This window comes from Poromitra crassiceps, assembly GCF_964638095.1.
Source record: "Poromitra crassiceps genome assembly, chromosome: 16".
Lineage (NCBI taxonomy): Eukaryota > Metazoa > Chordata > Actinopteri > Beryciformes > Melamphaidae > Poromitra > Poromitra crassiceps.
In genome coordinates this window covers 18,416,347-18,439,290 of record NC_139645.1, presented here as the reverse complement: position 1 = coordinate 18,439,290, position 22,944 = coordinate 18,416,347, and the positions used below count along the sequence as shown (strand labels likewise).

General features: G+C 46.7%; 1 protein-coding gene across 3 annotated transcripts in view; it reads left to right on the top strand.

Annotated features, from left to right (window-relative positions):
• The window catches only part of wdr59 (WD repeat domain 59), a gene marked incomplete at its 3' end in the record, with an annotated part of 35,270 nt that overhangs the window by 3,416 nt on the left and 8,910 nt on the right, over positions 1-22,944 (top strand). For 2 of the 3 annotated variants that reach the window (XM_083652606.1, XM_083652605.1), the window contains exons 5-23: positions 803-883; positions 1,001-1,038; positions 1,445-1,533; positions 2,194-2,310; positions 3,369-3,446; positions 3,914-4,070; positions 4,164-4,243; positions 4,350-4,479; positions 5,624-5,736; positions 7,785-7,949; positions 8,929-9,024; positions 10,331-10,435; positions 11,299-11,420; positions 11,852-12,005; positions 17,952-18,085; positions 18,931-19,012; positions 20,297-20,409; positions 20,937-21,087; positions 22,843-22,924. In XM_083652606.1, the coding sequence (XP_083508732.1) occupies positions 803-883; positions 1,001-1,038; positions 1,445-1,533; positions 2,194-2,310; positions 3,369-3,446; positions 3,914-4,070; positions 4,164-4,243; positions 4,350-4,479; positions 5,624-5,736; positions 7,785-7,949; positions 8,929-9,024; positions 10,331-10,435; positions 11,299-11,420; positions 11,852-12,005; positions 17,952-18,085; positions 18,931-19,012; positions 20,297-20,409; positions 20,937-21,087; positions 22,843-22,924 (2,087 nt within the window). Of the gene's footprint in view, positions 1-802; positions 884-1,000; positions 1,039-1,444; positions 1,534-2,193; positions 2,311-3,368; positions 3,447-3,913; positions 4,071-4,163; positions 4,244-4,349; positions 4,480-5,623; positions 5,737-7,784; positions 7,950-8,928; positions 9,025-10,330; positions 10,436-11,298; positions 11,425-11,851; positions 12,006-17,951; positions 18,086-18,930; positions 19,013-20,296; positions 20,410-20,936; positions 21,088-22,842; positions 22,925-22,944 lie in introns of those variants that run through there. The other variant, XM_083652607.1, reaches the window with a different exon arrangement.

Here is a 22,944-nt window from a genome sequence, read left to right as displayed (position 1 = left end):
ATGTTTGATGTTTATATTCTTTCCCTACCTGAGTGTGAGTAACTGTAGCAGGACTCAATTTTCCCTCTGGGATCAATAATGTAAAGCTGTGTTCACACCGAGATATTTATTTTTCTCTCCGTCGCTCGATTCAACCCTTTGGAATCGCTCTGTCGCTGTGTTTAAATCGCTCGTCAACAGGCACACGAATTGACGGACATCTGGCGGCTATAACGTTACGCAATGTCATGATGTTTGTCCACTACGAGCCACCGTAGTTGTTTACAAGCTAAGCCTATCAGCGTGCTCCTAATGCGAGCTCTATACCGGTAGTACAGACTTCACTTCATGTCAGCTGTCAGCCTGTCAATCAGCTGTCAATGCGGTTTGTTGCCACACAATAAACCAGCGGTTTGTTCCAAGCCAGTGTGATCCTTGACTCACTCTCACACGGCAGCCAATCAGCGTTGAACAGCGAGTGACTGATGCCAGCGAAATGTCGCTCGAGTTGGGATATTTCATCTCGGGCGACAAGCAAATTTTCTCCCTATCGCTCTGTCTCTGTCGCTCGGACGCCCAGCGATTTTTCTCCCGGGCGAATATATGCTCAATTGCCCGTTTGCATTGACTTTGTATGTAAACTCGATGCCAGCGAAAAACTTTAATAGGTCGGTGTGAACGCACCTTTATTCTGATTCTGATTCTTCTGATATGGCTCAAAGGTTACAAATTAAGTGAGAATAGATTGTCGGAAGGAATGTTGCTTATTATCGGTACTTGTCAATTTCACCCTCAACAACAACACAACCTCTGTTGCCTCCAGCGACCTGGACTGGTCCTGGTTCGAGCCGGAGTACCTGGTCACCAGCTCGGTGGACACCTACATCTACATCTGGGACACCAGGTGAGCGCTCAGTGTGACAACATGGCCTGAGGAGACGGCAGGTGACATGATGGAGTCAGCACTGTTTGTTTTGTAGCAATAGGCTTTTTAATCTTTTTAATCTGGTTGTTTTCACAGAGACACGCGGAAACCCACGGTGGCTCTCTCTGCTGTCGGTGAGTCTAGGCAGTTTGGAAGATTCAAGTTAAGGCTGAACAATTTAGGGGGGGGGATCTAAATGCGATTATTTTTGACTGATATTGCATTTGTGATATGATTTGTGATATTATAGGGGTTTGTTTTTTACACATTCTAATTCTCATTGAAAAATGTATGAAAATGATTATGCTGTGATTTTTGTGGGGAGATGTTTTTCTTAAGTCTGTAGAATATGATGTGTAGGCCAGGACATCTCTTCACAAATATTGCGCCTCCTGCGATATTATTATATACACACATATCGCGATTTTGATAACATTTCGATTAATTGTTTAGCCCTAATTCTTCCAGTTGGCGTCTCTGTTGGATTCATATTGGTCTTTGTCTCAGCCTCTCTCTACGTGTCTCTCTGTTGTCCTGCAGCCGGAGCGTCTCAGGTCAAGTGGAACAGAAGGAACCAGTATCTCCTCGCCTCCAGTCACGATGGTGACGTCCGCATCTGGGATAAACGAGTGAGTGGAAGAGCGCCTCCAGTGTCTGAGCACGCACACTGCCTTTTAAAGTCACAATTAAAGGATTTTTTTTTTATTGATAGTTAATAGTCCATATCATAGCCTACAAGTGTTTAACAATAAATGACAAAAAAGTTTACAAAAATAAAATAAATTATATATTTTTCTTTAGTCAAAATCCCATTACTTTTACTTACTTACTAGAAAACTACAGTGGGTTACTTCATGTGTATTACCAGTAGGGATATAAAACTCAACAACATGACGCGTTCAAAGTAACAGAGTGCGAACATGGTGGAATCTGGAATTTGTCAAGCTCATGATGAGCTTATGACCAAAGTCACCTTCCATATTTGTCCCGGTCCAACCCACTGACCCACGTCTTGTACCCCCTCCCCCCCCAACATCAACCTGTCCGTTTCAACTGGAAAGATCCAGGATACTATCGAAATGTTTCCTTGTGACTTTATTGTCCACTTTGTCGTGGTAATAAAGAAAGAGTTTATTCATCATTTCATGGCAGTTTGTACTCTTATTTGAGGCAAAAGAAATAATAATTCCAAATATATTATAAAACACCAATTTTACACCTACTGTATGAACTTGTATTTGCTGCACTTTGCATTCTCCTGATTGGTTTTCCCTGTTTGGTGATACTAGAAGCCGAACACGGCGGTGGAATACGTGGCGGCTCACCTGTCTAAGATCCACGGTCTGGACTGGCATCCAGACAACGAGTTCATCCTGGCCACGTCCAGCCAGGACAACTCTGTCCGGGTAAGAGCAGCTGGCCTCGCCTCACTGCGCTCATCCCGCGGGTAAGATCAGCTGGTCTCACTGCACTCACCCCATGAGTAAGACCAGCTGGTCTCACTGCACTCATCCCGCGGGTAAGATCAGCTGGTCTCACTGCACTCACCCCATGAGTAAGATCAGCTGGTCTCACTGCGCTCACCCCATGAGTAAGATCAGCTGGTCTCACTGCACTCACCCCATGAGTAAGACCAGCTGGTCTCACTGCACTCATCCCGCGGGTAAGATCAGCTGGTCTCACTGCACTCACCCCATGAGTAAGACCAGCTGGTCTCACTGCACTCATCCCGCGGGTAAGATCAGCTGGTCTCACTGCGCTCACCCCGCGGGTAAGATCAGCTGGTCTCACTGCGCTCACCCCATGAGTAAGGGGCCATTCAGACCAAAAGCGTTTTTGGAGCTGCCAGCGTCTTTCTGCAATTCATTCTCTATGTAAGGACGCGCTAGACGTGCTCCTCTTTTAATGAACGCACCTGGCGTTTCAGCGCTGGTGGCGTCTGTTGTTTGTGGAGGAGCGCTGTGGGTGTTTTTAAGCAGAAAAAAGTTGAACATTAGAGGAAAAGCGCCCTGATCGTCTTTTTCACTGTTCCTACCTTTTCTCCTCCCGAGGGATTTTCAACCTCTGCTGCTGCCAGAATTAGCAATAATCTGGCTTTCATGTTGACAGTGAACAACATCAAACAGACAGAACCAGCTGGCTACCGTCCATGTGGTCGTTGTGTTCTGATCTGTACCGCACGCGACTGCAGGGGAAAACAAACGGAGCGCAAAAAAAACCACTCCGTGCGCTGTGTTTTGTGCACAATGGAAGCGCTCTCAACATGATTTTCATAGCGTTCTGACTGAAAAAAGCGCTTTGGGTGTGAACGCCGCCTAAGACCAGCTGGCCTCACTGCAGTCACCCCGCCGTTCCCGCCTGGCCACAGGGGTCCCAGCCAGGCCAGGGGGAAAGTGTAACAGTTTAACATTCACTGACCTCCACCTGTCTGTGTAGTTTAACATTCACTGACCTGTCTGTGTAGTTTTGGGATTACAGGCAGCCCAGGAAGTACCTGAACATCCTCTCCTGCCAGGTTCCAGTGTGGAAGGCCAGATACACCGTGAGTCCGCTCTGACCTCTGACCTCACACACTGCGCAGTGCGCACACACTGTGCTGATCAACATCTGTGTCCAAGTCTGTTGACCAAGATTGCTTACTTAAAAATGTATTACTTAATGAGAAATATCTACTATTTATATAAACATAGTCTATGTATGAGAATAACAATAAAATCTCAGTATGTCTAAGACAGCCTCATTGCTCCGTCAGACAAAGGATGGTAGCATGGGTTCCTCAATCAATCAATCAATTCCTTATTATTATTATTGTTGTTGTTGTTGTTATTACTACATAGTTATTCAGTTGAAGCTAAAACATAAAATTGATCAATTGCAATCTACACAATGAGCAAATGTGATATCACAGTCATATTCACAGTAAGTAGTCTACAGAAGACCTACAGAAGACCACAGACGAGACTAGCGTTGGGTGTGTGTTGCTAACCATGCCTCTGTGACCTCCCCCAGCCCTTCTCCAGCGGCCTGGTGACGGTGATGGTCCCCCAGCTGCGCCGAGAGAACAGCCTGCTGCTGTGGAGCACGTTGGACCTCCACAGCCCCGTGCACGCCTTTGTGGGGCACGACGACGTGGTGCTGGAGTTCCAGTGGCGTCCGCAGAAAGAAGGTGAAGGAGGAGGAGGAAGTGTCCCGTCCGTCCAGGTCCGTCCACATTCTTTGCGGAAATCACACTGACCCGCGGACTGCTTTCTGTCTGCAGGCTCTAAGGACTACCAGCTGGTGACGTGGTCCAGGGACCAGACTCTGAGGATATGGAGAGTCGATCCACAGCTGCAGAAGGTCCGTCCACATCAGTCTTCAGAGCAGAAACTAACTTGGACATGAATAATGTGTGTTCCTTCCTCGGGATGCGTGTCTTCATGTTGATGTGTGTGTTGTTGTGTAGCTGTGTACCAACGACATGGTGGAGGATCGGATGGAGGGAATGTCTCTAACCATGGAGTCAGAGAAGACCCTGTCCCCCCACGAGCCCGACCCTCCGCACGCCACCGGCCTGTCCGCCGACGGGCCGCAGGGTGAGAGCAGCTCCCTCACCCGGCCTCATGTTACCTGCTAGTGAGACATGTAATGCACCTTCTGGCGGCCATGTCGGAGGTCCTCAACTCTTGGTCAACAGTGGCTGACCTGTGAACAGCTGTTTGTGTCTCTAAAAGTACAACTTGTCCGTCTCAACAGTAGTGAATGAATAGACATGTTCAATTCCGTGCTGTTTTTGCCCTTTGCTCTAGTAGTATATAATGTCTCCTGTGATAATGTATGTTTTCCCAATGTGTTGATAATGAATATGTGGGTCGTTATTCAGGATGTCTGGAGCTGTGCAGCCGTAGTGGACCGGTCTACTTATCTCTTCCCTTGTGGAGAGAGAGAAATTGATCCACATTAGTTTAAGGCACATTAGTTTAAAGGAACAGCTCACCCTAAAATCCAAAATACATATATTCCCTCTCACCTGTAGTGCTATTTATCCAATTACACAGTATATTGTTTTGGGATAGTTGCCTGAGTTTTGGAGATATCGACCGCAGAGTTTCTGCCTTCTCTCCAATACAATGGAACTGGATGGCATTCGGCTTGTGGTGCTCAAAGTGTCAAAGAAATACATTTGATAAACTCAACAGCAATAATGTCTCTTTCCAGAAATCATGACCCCGTTACTCAAGATAATCCATAGACCTTGTTATGAGCAGTTTCATGGAGGAATTATTTTCTTTTGACCGAAATACACCCGCTAGCTGCTAGCTAGTTCCTACATGAGACTGCAAAAGAAAATAGTTCCTACATGAAACTGCTCACAACAAAGTCTGTGCATTATCTTGAGTAACCGGCTCAGGATCTCTGGAAAGAGACAATGCTGTTGAGTTTTTCAAATGTATTTTTTTGTGTGTGCTTCGAGCACTACAAGCCAAGTGCCATCCAGTTCCATTGTATTCAAGAGAAGGCAGAAACTCTGTGTCCGATATCTCCAAAACTCAGGCAACTATCCCAAAACGATATAGATAGATAAATAGCACTACAGGTGAGAGGAAAAATATGTATTTTGAATTTTAGGGTGAGCTGTCCCTTTAAGTCAAATCCAGTCTTCAAGACACATGTTGCCTCATCATGTATCATGTCAGATGTATCAGAAAGGTTGTGACGTGTCTCCTGGTCGTTACTCAGACGGGGCTCTGAGCTCCAGCGGGCGGCACGAGGCCCCGGGGCCCGGCCTGCCCCAGACCCTGCAGCAGGAGTTCTCCCTGGTCAACCTGCAGATCAGGAACGTCAACGTAGAGGTAAGACCAAGACACACCCCTGCCCTAATAACAAGAATAAGAATGCATATAAGAAAAGCCTTTATTTTATTTTATTATCATTATTTTTTCTGAAAATGTTTCGCCCCATTTTCTCCCCAATTGTACTTGGCCAATCCCCCCCCCGCTGCCCCGGTCGTTGCTCCACCCTCTGCCGATCAGGGGAGAGCCATAGACTAGCACCGTGCTTCCTCCGACACATGCGCATTCTACATTCTTTTGGGTTCACGCCTTTTCTGAACGGTACTGACGTCGCAAAAAATGTGTCAGTGGTTCTGATGACATGCTCCAAATATATCCCTTTATATGCCTGCCAAGTTTCACGATCATTGGACAAACAGGTGTGGAGTTACAGCAGTTAATTGGGTTAGGCCACGCCCATTTTGGGCATTTGCGGTGCCCCCTTTTGGTCGAATTGCACAACGTTTGGTACACATCATGGTCACTGATTGGCCATGAGGTTATGGCCAATATTTGCGAATATATTTTAGTTGGATATATACATGTAAACACCTTAATTGCACAATGATGTCCTATCGGACGTACGGCAGTCAAACTGCTTGACGATGCGCGTGTTGCCAAGTCAACTTGTTTACAGAAGAAAAGATGGCCGCCAGCGGTAAAAAGAAGTCCCAATATTTTGTCCCTAATGCCTGGTTCAGACTACACGAATTCAGCCCGATATTAGACCGATTTGGTCGTGCGCGACATATTTTCAGCGTCGGGCCCGAATATGACCGTCGGGGACGACGATCGGCCGTCTTCACCTCTTGTAGTGTGACATAATCAAAGACCAGCGTCGGGACCAGTCGGGACGTCTAGGACGCCTCACGACGCCCTGACGAAAAGACTGGCATGTCAGTCTTTTGGACATGGTTTCGCCTAGTGTGACACCCCGGAAGACAGGTATCAGGTCCTGGGGAGACCGCTCCCCGCTCGATACAGATTTCACCCGCTCGCACTCACCGCTCCGCTCCGCTCAAAAGAATAAAAGAGATAAAAAGGCCAGGGTGTTTTAATTTGCGTTTAAACGCCTGGGCAATGGGCATTGCTCACTACAAATAACATGAGCTCAGCAGAGTCGGCTGCATGTTCGTTTCTCTTCCTTCTCGTCTCGCAGCAGCTGGCAAGAAAATAGTGGGCGTGCACATGAAGTAAGTTGGAGGCTGGAGCGGACATCACAGTGCATCACAGTAGAGCCTGTCACTCATCCAAATAACGTTAATTCTGCAAGGGATATATATAGCACCTGGATTACATACATGTTTCACATAGGGTTGTGTTTGGATTTCAATGTTTTATTTTGCCCAATATTGAAATGTTCTATAATTGCATGTTGTGCTAACATAAACATTATTTCTATCTACCACTTTAGCCTATTTAGGCTGATTTGGTTGCTATTTCTTGTCAATGTAGTGGCCTCAATGCATGCTGGGAGATTTTGTTCACAGGTCCGCCTCCCCGACGACCTGTGAACTCGCTGACGACAGCAGACGACGTGATGACGGTGGCATACGATGCTCTGTCGGTGTTAAGCGAGAATACACTTGTAGTGTGGCCAGTCTCCCGACCAAGACATGTCACGAATTTATGGCAGTATGATGGCCTCGTCTGACATGGTGACATCGTGAACGACAAAAAATATCGTGTAGTCTGATCCTGGCATAACACGGTAGAAACGTGACAGAAATGTAGGACGTCATGTGGGCGTGTCTTCAGTCATTATGAGACTCTGCTCTGTAGCATGTCAACACCTTAATTGAAATATTGTCTTATTTAGAATATTATTTAAATTAAGACAATATTTCGCTTAAGGGTCTGACTATTAACTTTGCTCAATAAGGTAAATAGTCGGATTATTGCTGTCCATGTGAACAGTCATTGAGTGCATTCATTCAGCATTCTGCATTCTGTGTGTGTGTGTGTGTGTGTGTGTGTGTGTGTGTGTGTGTGTGTGTGTGTGTGTGTGTGTGTGTGTGTGTGTGTGTGTGTGTGTGTGCGTGCGTGCGTGCGTGCGTGCGTGCGTCCAGATGGATGCGGTGAACCGGAGCTGTGTGGTGTCGGCCCACTTTGGGAGCCATCAGGTCCGGCTGGTGGTGAAGTTCCCGGCCCACTACCCCAACAACGCTGCCCCCTCCTTCCAGTTCGTCTCCCCCACCACCATCCCGCCCGCCATGAGGACCAAGATACAGAAGGTGACACAAAATACTACACAGGAAATACACCACCGCCACTTTGACTTCCTCCATATTTGTTGTTGCTATGGGAAACGGCCAGCGTCTCCGTCATCGCGATTGGTTGGCTGGAAAGACCGGTTCATGTCGTCATGTCACCCGGCACCTTTCTGAAAAGTTGACCGGACAGCAGCACCGGGCGGGGTGGGACATTATGGACACTATTGTGGACATTATGGACATTAAATTATGCACCATTGTGAATTAATTCTGCAAGTGTGTTTTGACCAGTTTGTATTAAATCCTCTCTTTTTTCCTGAATCTACTTTGAACCAATAGACCGAAACTACCAAACTATTATCTTCATTCAACACTACAAGAATTTAATTAGACCAGGTTTTAGTGTCCGGTATAAATGCTGTCTGAGAGGCTTTTCCATCAAATCCTGGGGGCATTTTGGCATTAGATGATCAAATCAAAACGATATTATCGGTTATTGACAGCTTAACTCCAAAAATCCAAATTGGTCAAATTATTCTTTGGACGATAAATCACGTCACCGTCACTCTGAGTGGTGACTTTTGAATCTGTTACATACAATCTTTGGTCCGCCTGTTCTTGAATAGCTAATTAGCTTACTGCTAGCTGAGCTACACAATGCTTTCTTTTACTTTGACTCCTGTTGCACTTATTGATCCACTGTATAAGTGAGTGAGCAGGTTATATTCTTATATTATTATTATTTATATTATATTTATATATTTTTATTTTTATTTATTTTAGCCAAAAAAAAACTTCTCAGCGGGTAAATATTTTAGTTTACATCTTCATCTTCACAACTTCATTTCAAACACAGGCTGGACATGCATGGAGCTAGCACTTACTGCAAACCATGAACACAATGACTGTCTTTTTAGACATTGATGATGATGATGATGATGATGATGATGACGATGATGATGATGATGAAGAGTCCTGACTGTGTCATTGCTGTGGGTAGATTCTGACAGACACGTCACTCCAGAAGGTGAAGAGGAACCAGAACTGTTTGGAGCCGTGTGTTCGACAGCTGGTTTCCTGTCTGGAGTCCGACATGGTAGGAGTCACGCATACACGCACGTCATGTGTATTTGCACTAAATTCATGTATCTACCACCTCAGTTTCCGTATTCATAGTTATATTTACATTGACATTTTAATTTCCTTTTGTTTTGTTTTTCACAAGTTTAACACAGACGGGGATTCAGTTGGTTCCTCAAACCTCATCCCACTAAAAACTCAAATACCTTGAAATACACTTTACATACTTCCTGCTCTACAGTGTTTAAGTGAAGAAGGAGTCCCGCGCACTGTTAACTTGCAATCAAATTTGTTTTACCCCATTGATACCTGATGCAGCATTTGTGTGTGTATCCCTTTAAGACCGCGAACCGCATTAACGCGTTTTGCGGTCTTAAAGGGATACACACACAAATGAGGGATATACACGCAAATGCTGCATCAGGTATCAATGGGTTAATGTGACGTTTCGGTCACCGACCTTTTTCAAACAAACATGTTTGGGTGTTTGTTTGGAAAAAGGTCGCTGACCGAAACGTCACATTAAAACAAATTTGATTGCAAGTTAACAGTGTGCGGGACTCCTTCTTCACTAATTACGGACTTTGTCTTTGCCCGACGCACCTGTCCTGAGAGATGTGCAGAGTTTTTCTTCAACTGCTCTACAGTGTAACGTGTTGTCATGGAAACAACCTCATTTCCCCACAGGGATCGATAAAGTGTCATCTCCTCTGTCTGCCCTTCTCTCTCTCTCTCTCTCTCTCTCTCTCTCTCTCTGTCTCTGTCTCTGTCTCCCTCTCTCCTTTCTCTCTCTCTCCTCTCTCCTGTCTCTCTCTCTCTCTCCTCTGTCTCTGTCTGTCTATCTCTCTCCTCTGTCTCTGTCTCCCTCTCTCCTTTCTCTCTCTCTCCTCTCTCCTGTCTCTCTCTCTCTCTCTCTCTCCTCTGTCTCTGTCTGTCTATCTCTCTCCTCTGTCTCTGTCTCCCTCTCTCCTTTCTCTCTCTCTCCTCTCTCCTGTCTCTCTCTCTCTCTCTCTCTCCTCTGTCTCTGTCTGTCTATCTCTCCTGTCTCTCTCTCTCCTCTCTCCTGTCTCATTATCTGCCTCTCTCTCTCTCCTCTGTCTCTGTCTGTCTCCCTCTCTCCTCTCTCATTCTCTGCCTCTCTCTCTCTCCTCTGTCTCTGTCTGTCTCCCTCTCTCCTTTCGCTCTCCTCTCCTGTCTCTCTCTCTGCCTCTCTCTCTCTCTCTCTTCTATCTCTGTCTGTCTCCCTCTCTCCTGTCTCTCTCTCTCCTCTCTCCTGTCTCTCTCTCTGTCCTCTGTCTCTCTGGTCTGCTCCCTCCCTTCAGACGCAGGAGGACGGCCCGGCCACCAGTCCCTACGTCCTGTCCAACCCCGGTCCCCCGGCCCTGCCCACTTTCCCCAGAGTCACCAACACCTACGGCTCGTACCAGGTGCAGCGCCCCCTCTGTGTCACAGCACCAAACTACACCCTAAAACCTACAGTATATTCCTCTGTCCATTTAGTTGTTTGGTGTATGTCCCTTCTTCCCGTGGCCAACTGGCAAAGCGTAGACGAGGTGACATCACCTCCATGTTTCCAGCAGCTCTAGTGGAGTTTGATCTGACAAAATGTTTCAGGATGTCAAACATCTTTGGTTAAACGTTAGGTTTTGGTGTCAGTCCCTCAGAATCACAGTGAGGGCTTCTTTCTAGAGCCGCCATTCTGCACCAAGAGAGACGTTCAACAATCACACAGGAGAGAAATCCATCATAGAAGAGGAGAGAGAGCAGTTCCTCCACCTACAGGAGCAGGAGAGAGACCAGCATGCACTGCAGCAGAGAGACAGGATGGGGTTTTGAGGAAGGGGCGTAGCCATAATCATAAGCACATCCCAGGGGCCTGGCTAGCGAGGTAGATGAGTAGCCCTATATGCCCACCTTTGATTGAAAGCAGTAAGTTCACGCCCCCTCTCTGGGGGTTGTTGAAAGGCACCCTGGGAAATGTAGTCAATCACTAGCTGCAGTGGAAGCAGACGAATTAGGTTGAGGGAAAATGGGGTCACCAAAAACAGTAAATGACATCACTAAATATGTCCTGAACAGACTGAAGAGATCTGACAGGAAGAGGATCAGAGGGCGATTCTTCCCAATGGGTCTTTCAGGCTGTCACTGGCAACATGGCATCTATCCCTGTAAACGTGAACCATGTGTAGGAATAGCTTTGGCAGCGTAGCTACACCTCTTATTCTCTCTGTAATAATCCATTAACCCTGGTTCTACATCAAGTCTGGTCGTTGTTGATTTTCCCTCTCAGGACGCCAACATCCCCTTCCCTCGGACCTCGGGAGCTCGTTTCTGTGGCACCGGCTGTCTGGTCTACTTCACCCGGCCCATCACCATGCACCGCTCGGTGCCCCCCACCGAACCCACTCCCAGGTGAGACCACACGGTTTACTAAAGCAGGGGTTCCCAACCTTTTTTGTGCCAAGGACCGATAGATGGATGGAAAAAAAGTCGCGGACCGGTTGTCAAATTTAATAATGATAATAAAAAACAAAACAAAAAAAACATAGGCTATAATATTATAGGCTGTGTGGTAGTTGACGTTTATTTATGTTTGTAGTTTGTAAAAAAATGTTAAATTTTTTTTTTTTTTTTTTTGTACCGGGATCGCGGCCCGGTACCAAATGCGTTGCGGCCCGGTACCAGTCCGCGGCCCAGTGGTTGGGAACCACTGTACTAAAGAACTCACCTGAGAGGCTGACCCGACTCAAGACGTGTACTGGGCCTGCACTGCTGCTATGAGTTTCAAAAATCAAATTCTGATTTTGTGTGCGTGTGTGTGTGTGTGCGTGCGCGTGCTCCAGGTCCCTGTCGGCCCTGTCGGCCTATCACAGCAGCGTACTGACTCCTATGAAGATGCGTACAGAGTCTCAGAGCACGCTGAGGCTGTACAGCGGCAGCCCCACTCGCTCCGACAAGGACACCGTCTCCATCTCCTCCTTCTACTACAAGGAACGGGTGAGACACACACTCTCTCTCGCACACGCACACACACACGCACACACACACACGCGCACACACACGCACACACACACACCCGCACACACACTCACACACAGACTCTTTAACGGTGGGGAAAGTCGCTACATCACGTTGGTTATTGAAGAGGTAAGACAGAAAATCATACCGTGGTTTCATATAATATTATGCTTATAATTGCATGGTTTTGTTGAATACTCACTTCCATCATATCAGTCTGCAAGAAGTCCGCTCCATAGTGTTGATTTCTAATGAAGTAACGGCGCCACCTTGCAGCAAAAATACGTTACTGCAGACAAACTGAGCTCCCCGAGGTTAGAAACCTGGACGATTTTTTTTACTTTGAATTCATTCAGAGGTTGCTGGTTAGAGGCTGACCGGATTTGTTTACATTGCTATGGTTACCGTTCTCTGGGATGCATTGCTGCCTTCAAATGTAGAATGAATTTACAGAAATGATGATTCAAATTTTAATAATAATAATAAAAATGTGCAAAGAAAACATTTCTAGTAGGGTTTCCAGCATTGAAACGGCCTCATATCAGACACTGACTGGCCGATATCTGACATGTCAAACAGATCTGGGCTCAGTGGGCTGCATTCCAATTGTCAAAAAAAATCCATCCTATGTCTTTTCCTGACCACTTTCCTTGCCCTCGGTGGAAAATGTCATGAGATCATGGAAAGATGTGAAGGAGACTTCATAAGGACTTAGGAAAAGACAACAGCAGTACTAAGAGAATCCCACTGACTTTACTATAAGTATTACACCAGGATACATAGGAACTACGTAGGAAAGTGTCTGTCTGATAGCATTTATTAGTTTCTACTAGGGCTGCACAATTAATCGTATTTTCATCGTCATCGCAATATGAACATCCAAACACATCGCAAAGACTGCCTGAAATGCAATGAATAACAAAAGTTATATAGTAGTTTTATTTACATGCATCATGCATTCCCACTCAGCATCTGACCATTTTGTCTTGTGTTGTAAATCCAGCGTACACCTTTCCCTTGCAACAGTGCGCTCCGCCCCTCTGCCAAAGCCCAAAAATGCTCTGTGTAGTTTCAGCTAGAGTCAGTGTGTATTTAATTTCTTTATTCAGTGGGCATAGCAGGCTATGTTTGGGGTCTATGTTAGCATTATTAAAGCAGAAAGACATAGGAACTGTATAGCTAATATGCATACTTTAATATCTGTTTATCGCAAGTCGTATCGTCATCGATATATTGAACAATGTTATCGCACATCATAGATTTTCCTCATATCGTGCAGGCCTAGTTTCTACCTCTGGGAAGGTAGGAAAAACAGTAAAATTCTCCAAAACTACGGTATCTCTTTACTATCTTTAACCAAAGCACACACACTTAGGCTATTCTATGTGATCTCCTTTTGAGAACTAATATAATAACTAATGTAATGTCTTTTCACTTCCATTCACTGGGCCTCCCCTGAAACTGCTTGGAGCCCCCCTGGGGAGGTCCGCCTCCCACTTTGAAAACCTCTGCCTTAGCCTATACTGATTCCACTGATTCCGCTACTAGTGTAGCGGTAGATTCCCTGCCTACCAACACGAGGGTCACAGGGTCGCACCCATACAGTCGGGCAACCATACATGCATGATTGGCTGTGTCTGTGGGTGGGACTGAGGGTATTTCTCCTGGTCGCTGCACACTAGCGCCTCCTCTGGTCGGTCGGGGCGCCTGTTCGGGGCGGGAGGGAACTGGTGGGAATAGCGTGATCCTCCCACGTGCTATGTCCTGGCCGGGGAAGCTCCCCAATGTCAGGTGAAAAGAAGTGGCTGGCAACTGCGCATGTGTCGGAGGAAGCATGGTGCTAGTCTACGGCTCTCCCCAGATCGGGCAGAGGGTGGAGCAGCGACCGGAGCAGCAGGGGGGGGAATTGGGTAGAAAATGTGGGGGAAATAAGGGTGGTGGAACACGACAACTGTCTATGGATTCAACATATTGTTGAAGGTTCAAAACATATTAGCACATTAGCACGTTAGCTTAAAGGTCCCATTCCGTGCAAAAGCAGTTTTTACTTCTAAATGCATATATACTGCTGTCATCCCTCCCTGTAATGAGTGCTCACAACCTCAGAACTGCCAGAGTTGGATTTGTCCCTATACAGCTCTCTCCTGCTGTCTCCTTCAAGCCACGCCCCTTACAGTCTGTTCTCCCTGACGGTCACGCGGGTCCTTAAACATACTGCGCGCTGTCTCTCTCACACAAGCTACCTGCACCATTTTGTCTATAGCCACAAAATTAACACTTCTAGCTGGAGCGACGCCAACTGTACGTGATCCAGCAACTGCGGAGGTGCATTCGGTAAGTCTAGGCATTTTGAGATGTCCTCTTTAGCGTAGCAAGCGTTAAGTTAGCGATAGCTCGTTGCTAACGTTAGTTGTGGACACAACCCAGCGTGCTGGTCCACGGACGCTAATCTGATTGGCCATTGGCCTCAGCGGCCAATGGGAACTGTTAGTTCTGAATATATTATAGAAACGGACCATTCTTGGGAAGCGACGAGATGAGGAAGTGAGAACTCCGTCAGAACAAACGGGGTTGCTATATTTTCAACAAATTAATCCAGAATCATGTTTTATGGACCAGAGACACACGTTTTTAAGAGGTTACAGCTGCACAAATTGGGACCTTTAATAAGCAATGGTAACTTACATCTGCGTCCCGTCATGTTGAATGACGTTTTCCGGCGAAGTCAAGGAAAGGTTGGGAAAGGAAAGGAGTTAGGACGGGACTATTGGAATGCAGCCCTGGCCGAACCCCGGGGTGTCCTCCCGTCATCCATGGTATCTGTGCATCCTCCCCTCCCTCCCCTCCCCTCCCTGTCTGCCTGCCTGATGGGCTCTTTTTCTCTTGTGTTGTTGTTTTGTGGTTGGCCAATCTCTTCTCCCCCTGCTGCTGTGGTCCACTCCTCCCTCCCCACTCTCCTCCAATCAGAAGCCCCCAATCTCTGCCTCCCGCCGCTGGTCTGTACAGACCATTCATGACTGTCCGGTACTGAGCTCTCCATCCCTCTGTTCCTCCATCGCTCCTCCCAGTCTCTGGGATCTTTACCACCTTCCTTCCCGTCTTGGACTTTTCCATGTCACACCTCTGGTATTCTACCCCTCTCTCTCGCCAGGGTTCCCACAGGTCCTTGAAATCCTTGAGCGTTTGTGAATTTTGAGAGAGAAACAAATCAAGGCCTCGAAGGTTTTTGGAAAATAGACAAATACGCATGGGTCATTGGAAGTGCTTGAATTTATAGATTTTGTGCAACAATAGGAACTGAAGTTATTATTATTATTTTTTTTAATTTAACATTAGTAAATAGATTCAGTTCCGCTGTCTGCATGTAGTCTGCCATCACTGTGACAAAGGTTTACACATTCAAGTCAAGTCTTGTCTTGACTTGTCTTGTCTTGACTTGACTTGACATTCAAGCCTTGCTCTTTTTAATTGTTGTCTGTGAGCTTCTGTAAAGCCTGCTAGCTAGTTCTCGTTCTCAAAGTTCTCAGTGTTGTAACAGTAATTCATAAGCTTGATCCGTGTCTCTCAAACTATGCCGTGTTGGGTCCGTGAATTTGAGGGAATTGGGCCTGGGAAGTCCTCGAGAAGGTCCTCGAATTTGATGTTGAAGGTGGTCTGGGAACCCTGTCTCTGTCTCTCGCACGTCACTGTCATTGCGCTGGAGTAACACCTACTGACACTGCTGCCATGACTCCTCCAATGCACCTTTCCTCCCTGTCTGTGCCCAATGTTGGCTGAAGCTTTGAATGCTAAACACTAAAGCTAAAGCACGTAACCAGACCAGAGCATACGGTAAGGCTGTGTGATTGCCAGTGCAGAAATGTGTACGAATTAATTTATATTAGTGGTTTTTTAATTTCATCTTCAACCATTTTGATTAATATAATCTAGTTGTTTGGGCACATGTCAGTTCATTCGTACGATGAAAAAACCAACCATCCGTTCACACTGTGAGCAACACGATCAACAAGCCACCAGAGGGCCGTCCATCTCGTCCAGGGAAACTCAGCCGGTCCGGACGCTCGTCAAGTCCGTCGCCACAGCTGGACATTCCAGGGTCATCGTCCGTCAAAAAACAATCAGATTTACTGTTTCTCTACTGATATGATTTTGTTTCATAAACAGTAGTTCTGCCTGACAACGGGGAAGCGGAGGAGAAGTTGATTCCAGACATTCAAAGAGTCCCTTTTCTATGATTACTATTATTTGAAATTGTTCAAAATATTTCACATTATTTGAAAGACAACAGGAACTAGAAGGGCACTCGTGTAGAGCACAGACCCTCGCCCAACGTTTGTGCTGTCATTGCTTGTTCGTGAGTCCGATCGGATCTGCTCCCAAATGTTCTTGGTTCTTCCTTGGCCCATGCTACACCCTTCTACGAAGTTTTGTGGAAATCGGGCGAGTAGTTCTTGCGTAATCCCGCTGACAAATGGCACTAAAAACATAACGGAGGTAAAAAACAACATCTAAAAACGAAGCTTTTCTGTTTGTTTTTGATCAATGCTACCTAATGACACAGTTAGCACTTGCTAACTAGCGATGTTAACTTGTTAAATTGATGCAACATTATATAATTGACAGGCAACAGCAGAGCAGTAAAAACTATATAGATACGCTCAGAGGCTCTGGCCCCGCCCACAACGACCCAGCATCCAAGTTGCTCACAGTGTGAACAGCGTGTTAATTTGTCAGACCACTTTTAATCAAGTGCTGCTTCATTCCTCTGGGCCTGCTGTCTCCACCCTCCTGTCTGTCTGTCTGTCTGTCTGTCTCCACCCTCCTGTCTGTCTGTCTCCACCCTCCTGTCTGTCTGTCTGTCTCCACCCTCCTGTCTGTCTGTCTGTCTCCACCCTCCTGTCTGTCTCTCTGTCTGTCTCCACCCTCCTGTCTGTCTGTCTCTACCCTCCTGTCTGTCTGTCTGTCTCCACCCTCCTGTCTGTCTGTCTGTCTGTCTCCACCCTCCTGTCTGTCTGTCTGTCTGTCTGTCTCCACCCTCCTGTCTGTCTGTCTGTCTGTCTCCACCCTCCTGTCTGTCTGTCTGTCTCCACCCTCCTGTATGTCCGTCTCCACCCTCCTGTCTGTCTGTCCACCCTCCTGTATGTCCGTCTCCACCCTCCTGTATGCCCGTCTCCACCCTCCTGTCTGTCTGTCTGTCTCCACCCTCCTGTCTGTCTGTCTCCACCCTCCTGTATGTCCGTCTCCACCCTCCTGTCTGTCTGTCTCCACCCTCCTGTATGTCCGTCTCCACCCTCCTGTCTGTCTGTCTGTCTGTCTCCACCCTCCTGTCTGTCTGTCTGTCTCCACCCTCCTGTCTGTCTGTCTGTCTGTCTGTCTCCACCCTCCTGTCTGTCTGTCTGTCTGTCTGTCTCCACCCTCCTGTATGTCCGTCTCCACCCTCCTGTCTGTCTGTCTGTCTGTCTCCACCCTCCTGTCTGTCTGTCTGTCTGTCTGTCTCCACCCTCCTGTCTGTCTGTCTCCACCCGCCTGTCTGTCTGTCTGTCTCCACCCTCCTGTCTGTCTGTCTGTCTGGCTCCACCCTCCTGTCTGTCTGGCTCCACCCTCCTGTCTGTCTCCACCCTCCTGTCTGTCTGTCTGTCTGTCTCCACCCTCCTGTCTGTCTGTCTGTCTCCACCCTCCTGTCTGTCTGTCTCCACCCTCCTGTCTGTCTGTCTCCACCCTCCTGTCTGTCTCCACCCTCCTGTCTGTCTGTCTGTCTGTCTCCACCCTCCTGTCTGTCTGTCTCCACCATCCTGTCTGTCTCCACCCTCCTGTCTGTCTGGCTCCACCCTCCTGTCTGTCTGTCTCCACCCTCCTGTCTGTCTGTATGTCCGTCTCCACCCTCCTGTCTGTCTGTCTCCACCCTCCTGTCTGTCTGTCCGGTAGAAATCCCGGAGGTTTAAGACAAAGCGCGAGGGGACGGACTACGGCAACCGGCCCATCAAGCTGGCTGGGAAGGTCATCATCCAAGAGATCTCCTGTCTGCTGCCGGTCCACAAGGCGCTGGGAGAGACCTACATGTGAGTGGCCCCATCCCACTGAGCCATCATCAGGCCAGGAAGGCATCAGACATTTGAAAGTTTGTTGCTGAAATGTGCTGTGAGGCCGGTCGCTCGCTCATACGTCCTCCATCGTTGAGCAGAAGAAATTGAGTTTTGAAAGCCAGAAATCTCACGAACCGGCCAAGTAGTGGTTGGGTGATTGGTATTGATCAGTGGCATATAATATATGGATGACGCGTCTGCACTTCCTACTACTATGCAGAGACGAAGCCAAAATATCTTGTTTCAGCTACCTCATTTGGGACCGGATCCTGTGCAGTAGAGTCGGACTGAGCCCCCTCAGCCGTCTGACGGAGGTTTGAGAGTGGCTGTCACAGCTGTCAATCAGCCCTTTTTATATCATTAAATAATGATTTAAAAACAGAAAAATTTGCATGTCAACATAATTACATCAGCGTGATAAGAATGACCTAAAATGACAGAAACCATGTTGGGGGAGGGGTGGGGGATTATCGGAGCTGACATGGTGTCCATATTTATATACAGTCAATGGTAGGATCCACAAGTCAATCAAACTCCACAGATATATATTATGGTGCTGTGGTGCATAAAAAATAAAACAGAAAAACAGAAAATAGGCATTTCAGTTGTACATTTTAGTCAAATGTTGATACTGTGCAGAATCCCTGAAAGTTGAAAAGCAGAGCAGATCTTTAATTATTGTAGTCGCATGACGTAATAATGTGCTAAAAAAATAAATTCCATAGGAAAAACTCTGTATGATAATATAGCTCTGCTGTACAGGAACACACAGTCTTAGATGGTTGTCCTAACACACACGTTGTGTTTGCTGCTCTCCTCAGCCTGAATGTGAACGACATCCAGGACACGTGTCAGAAGAACGCAGCCGCCGCGCTGACGGTGGGCCGCAGGGACGTGGCCAAGGTACAGCTCACTTTAAACCTGCCAGACGTCCGTTAACCACAGCTGGTTATTACTCACAGGGTTTTACTGAGTACTATTGAGGCTTAGCTAGATGTGGCTGCTAACTAACTACAGCCCAGATGTTCTACAAGTACAGATTGAGATCCTCAGGCCGAGGACCAAAGAACATCCCTGCTACTCTCTTTTGCTTCGGATGGGGGAGAAAAACAGTGTTGTCTTTTAAATCACCCCGTTACCATCTATTACGTAACATGTTTTTATCATTATTGTCCTTATGTGTTTGTCTTATTCTTTGTCCCTTTTTAATTTGTCTCTGACACTCCAGTTGCATATCTTAATAGCCTTTATTTATTGTTTTAATGGCTGTAAAGAACTTTGTAAACTTACGGCCGGGACACACATCTCGCATCTACCTACCTAGTGCGTGTGCGTGGCGTGGGGGCTGCGGCTGGCACGCCCGCGGCATCCACACAGGCAGCGTGGCTGCTGCGTTGCGTCTGCTGCGCTGCTGTCTGTCTGCCAACTCTCTTCCTATAGAGTTTACCTTTTATTAAATTTGCTATAGGCTAAACAATACAATGATGATTTTAACTGAAGATCGCTTGGGCTCACTTCATAATCGAGGCAGTATTGATTTGTGTGTGTGTGTGTGTGTGTGTGTGTGTGGGGAGGGGAGGAACGAAGCCACGTTGTAGCCTATGTACTGTATGTGGTTTTCAGAGGGCAGGAGAACTGCAGCTGTGAGCTCATCCTCCTGTCTCAAATCAAAACGAGCCTTGATTGGCTGTGGCTGCCCCTGTATCATTTGAATGTCTATTTGTGTAGAGACACGCTAGAGACACGCGCGCGGTAAGCAGAAAAAATAGGCGTCGCTTCTATTCTCTAGATGACGCGCGTCTCACGCCTCGCAAGACACGCGCCTGAGATGCGCGTCTCATGCTGGTGGTGTGGCTGCTGTAACCTGTTAACATGGGCGCCGAAATTAAAATCAACAGGTAACGCCACGCAGACGCACAGCCAGACGCAAGATGTGTGTCCCGGCCGTAAGAGGAAAAAGTAATGTCCGCACACAGAAAATGAGCTCCCAGGTCAGTTTATTTGACGTTTTGATGCAGTGGTCCTCATCAGAAGATGTAAAGAACTTTGTACCTCAACTTTGAAAAGTGCTCGAGAAATATGTGACATTGTGTGTGCGTGCTTTTGTGTGTGTGTGTGTGTGTGTGTGTGTGTGTGTGTGTGTGTGTACTGTACTGTACGTGTGTGCGTGTGCGTGTGTGTGTGTAGGTGTGGGCCCTGGCATCTGCAGCGACCAGTCTGGACCTGAGTCCGGATGCTGACCCAGACACTGACACTCCCTGGGCCAGACACCCCTTTGGTCGCCACCTGCTGGAGACTCTGTGAGCAGCAGCCCCGTTCCTTCTCTCCACTCGTATTTACCGTAGACCAGGGGTCGGTAACAGGCGGCCCGCGGGCCAAAGCAGCAATAATATCTGGCCCGCCACATTATTATTATTTATTTTATTATTATTATTTACTGGGACCAGCCTACATATTACGGGGAAATTATAAATGACGAACATCTTTTAAAATGAGGATTTTAGCTCACATCGGAGACAACAAATCACTTGGATTATTTTACAACATGAAGCCTTGTGGACTTAGTTGGAGTCTGGTTATTATGAATATCCAGTCAGTCACTGAGGGAGCTATGTTATTCTAATGAACAAAGAAAAGATGATGGTAATACATTTGATTTAGAAATATTAAATATAGGGGGATTCTACAAGGGATTCAGAGCCCCAACCGAATGTTGTAGAAATGTATTTGTATTTGTTGGAGGATAAGCCTGTTGAGATGCAGTATCTCGTTTTACGAGGGGGGTCCTCAATGTGTCTCAGTTTCTGTGGTCCTGTCTCCTGCCCAGTCTGGACCACTACAGTCATATGAGTGACGTGCAGACCCTGGCCATGTTGTGCAGCGTGTTCAAAGCCCCGGGTCCTCCTCCAGACTGCTTCTCCCTGTACGGACCGCACCCCGCGCGCTCCAACATGTTCCCCTCGCAGCACTCCCGCTATGTAAGTCCTGTTTCCTGTCTACCTCACCGACGCTCTCCTGTTTCCTGTCTACCTCACTGAAGCTGTCCTGTTTCCTGTCTACCTCACCGACGCTCTCCTGTTTCCTGTCTACCTCACCGAAGCTGTCCTGTTTCCTGTCTACCTCGCTGAAGCTTAGCTACTGTTGGGCTTCCTCCTCGGGTTTGTGCCTCACGTCCCGTGACAACATTTTGATCCCAGTATGAGGCTATTTCACTGGCTGCTGGAATTGTGATTGAATATATTCAGAATAAAGTAAACTAACATTATTAGCCTTTTGCCTCCTCCAAAACCTCATCATAATTATCCTTAAGGCTGCATGAGGCAACTTCGCACATTGGCAACTCCAAATGGCAGCAAGAGGTCGCTGTTTGAAGAATGAACTTCAATAGGCCTTATTCACAGCGCGGCCATCTTGGATTAATATCAAGTTATCAAGTTGCAGTAACGTTAACGTTGCAAGGGATGTGAGCCTTTACGTGGTTGCTACACTACATTGAAATCTTGGTTAAATCTGGTGCGTTTTGCTTCTTAAAGGAACACTCCGCCCATTTTCAACCAGCTTTGTATCATTAAAACATCAGTAGTATATCAGAAAACTGTAAACTGTTTTGAAGTCTGTCATTTAATTTGACAGTTATTGAGTGTTAAAGTGTGGACCAGTGACATCACTGGTCCACACTAACTCAAATTAATAACTCATTAACTCAAATCAACTCTCAATAACTGTCAAACTATTCATCATTCATCTAGTTTGACAGTTATTGAGAGTTGATTTGAGTTAATGAGTTATTAATTTGAGTTAGTGTGGACCACTGGTCCACACTTTAACACTCAATAACTGTCAAATTAAATGACAGACTTCAAAACCGTTTACAGTTTTCTGATATACTACTGATGTTCTAATGATACAAAGCTGGTTGAAAATGGGCGGAGTGTTCCTTTAAATATTAAGTCAAAGAACTGCGTTGATATTTCAGCTCGTGTACATTACATAGCATGTATTAATGCAATGTGAAAGCTAGCTAGGCTGTAATGCTAACGTGGTGCTAGGTAACGCTAACAGGGGCTAACGCTAAGCAAAATCTTGTTTTACCTGGAAATTCGGTCCAATATCCCTCCGGATTTTCACAATCCGTTGTCTCCTGAGTTTGTCGTTAGCTGCGAAACGATGGAACGACAATGATTTGCCAGATTCCCGACGTTTATCTGAGTTGCAGCCCGGCACACAACAACAAGACGTTGTTGTTGTCGCAGCTTTGCCACCCCGCGCGATGACGTAATCCAAGATGGCCGCGCTGTGAATAAGGTCTATAGAGCACTGCAGGAATGAGTCCGGAAGTAGCATGGAAGTCCCGGACTTTCTGGATCTTACAGGAAAAAGTCAATGGGGTTTTAGAATGCGGATTTCACTTAAATGCCTAAAATAAGGTCTGTGGTTAACCAACGTTTATGGGAGCTGTAATTTGGGTTCAGCAGGATCATCTTCACAAACGTGAATCACTTTTATGACTTTGAAAAGTAAATGTGTAGTTTTTACGTGATTTTTAGAAAACGCTTCGAAGGGCATAAAATGACTTGATGCATACAACCGCGAGGCAGGTTTATTTCTAGTTTCCAGTAATTTAAAGTCAATTCGGTTCTGTTTTTAATGACTTTAAGCGCACTACTAAAGGCTTCACATGTCAGTGGTGGGTTGCTTGGAGACCTGATGTTCTTCACCTGTTGCTGTCTCAGCCCAGCTACACCTCCAGCTCCGTCACCTCAGGCTCCTGCTCCAGCACCTCCGACTCCGTCACCACAACTACCTGGAACACGGGTGAGACACCACGAAAGTCC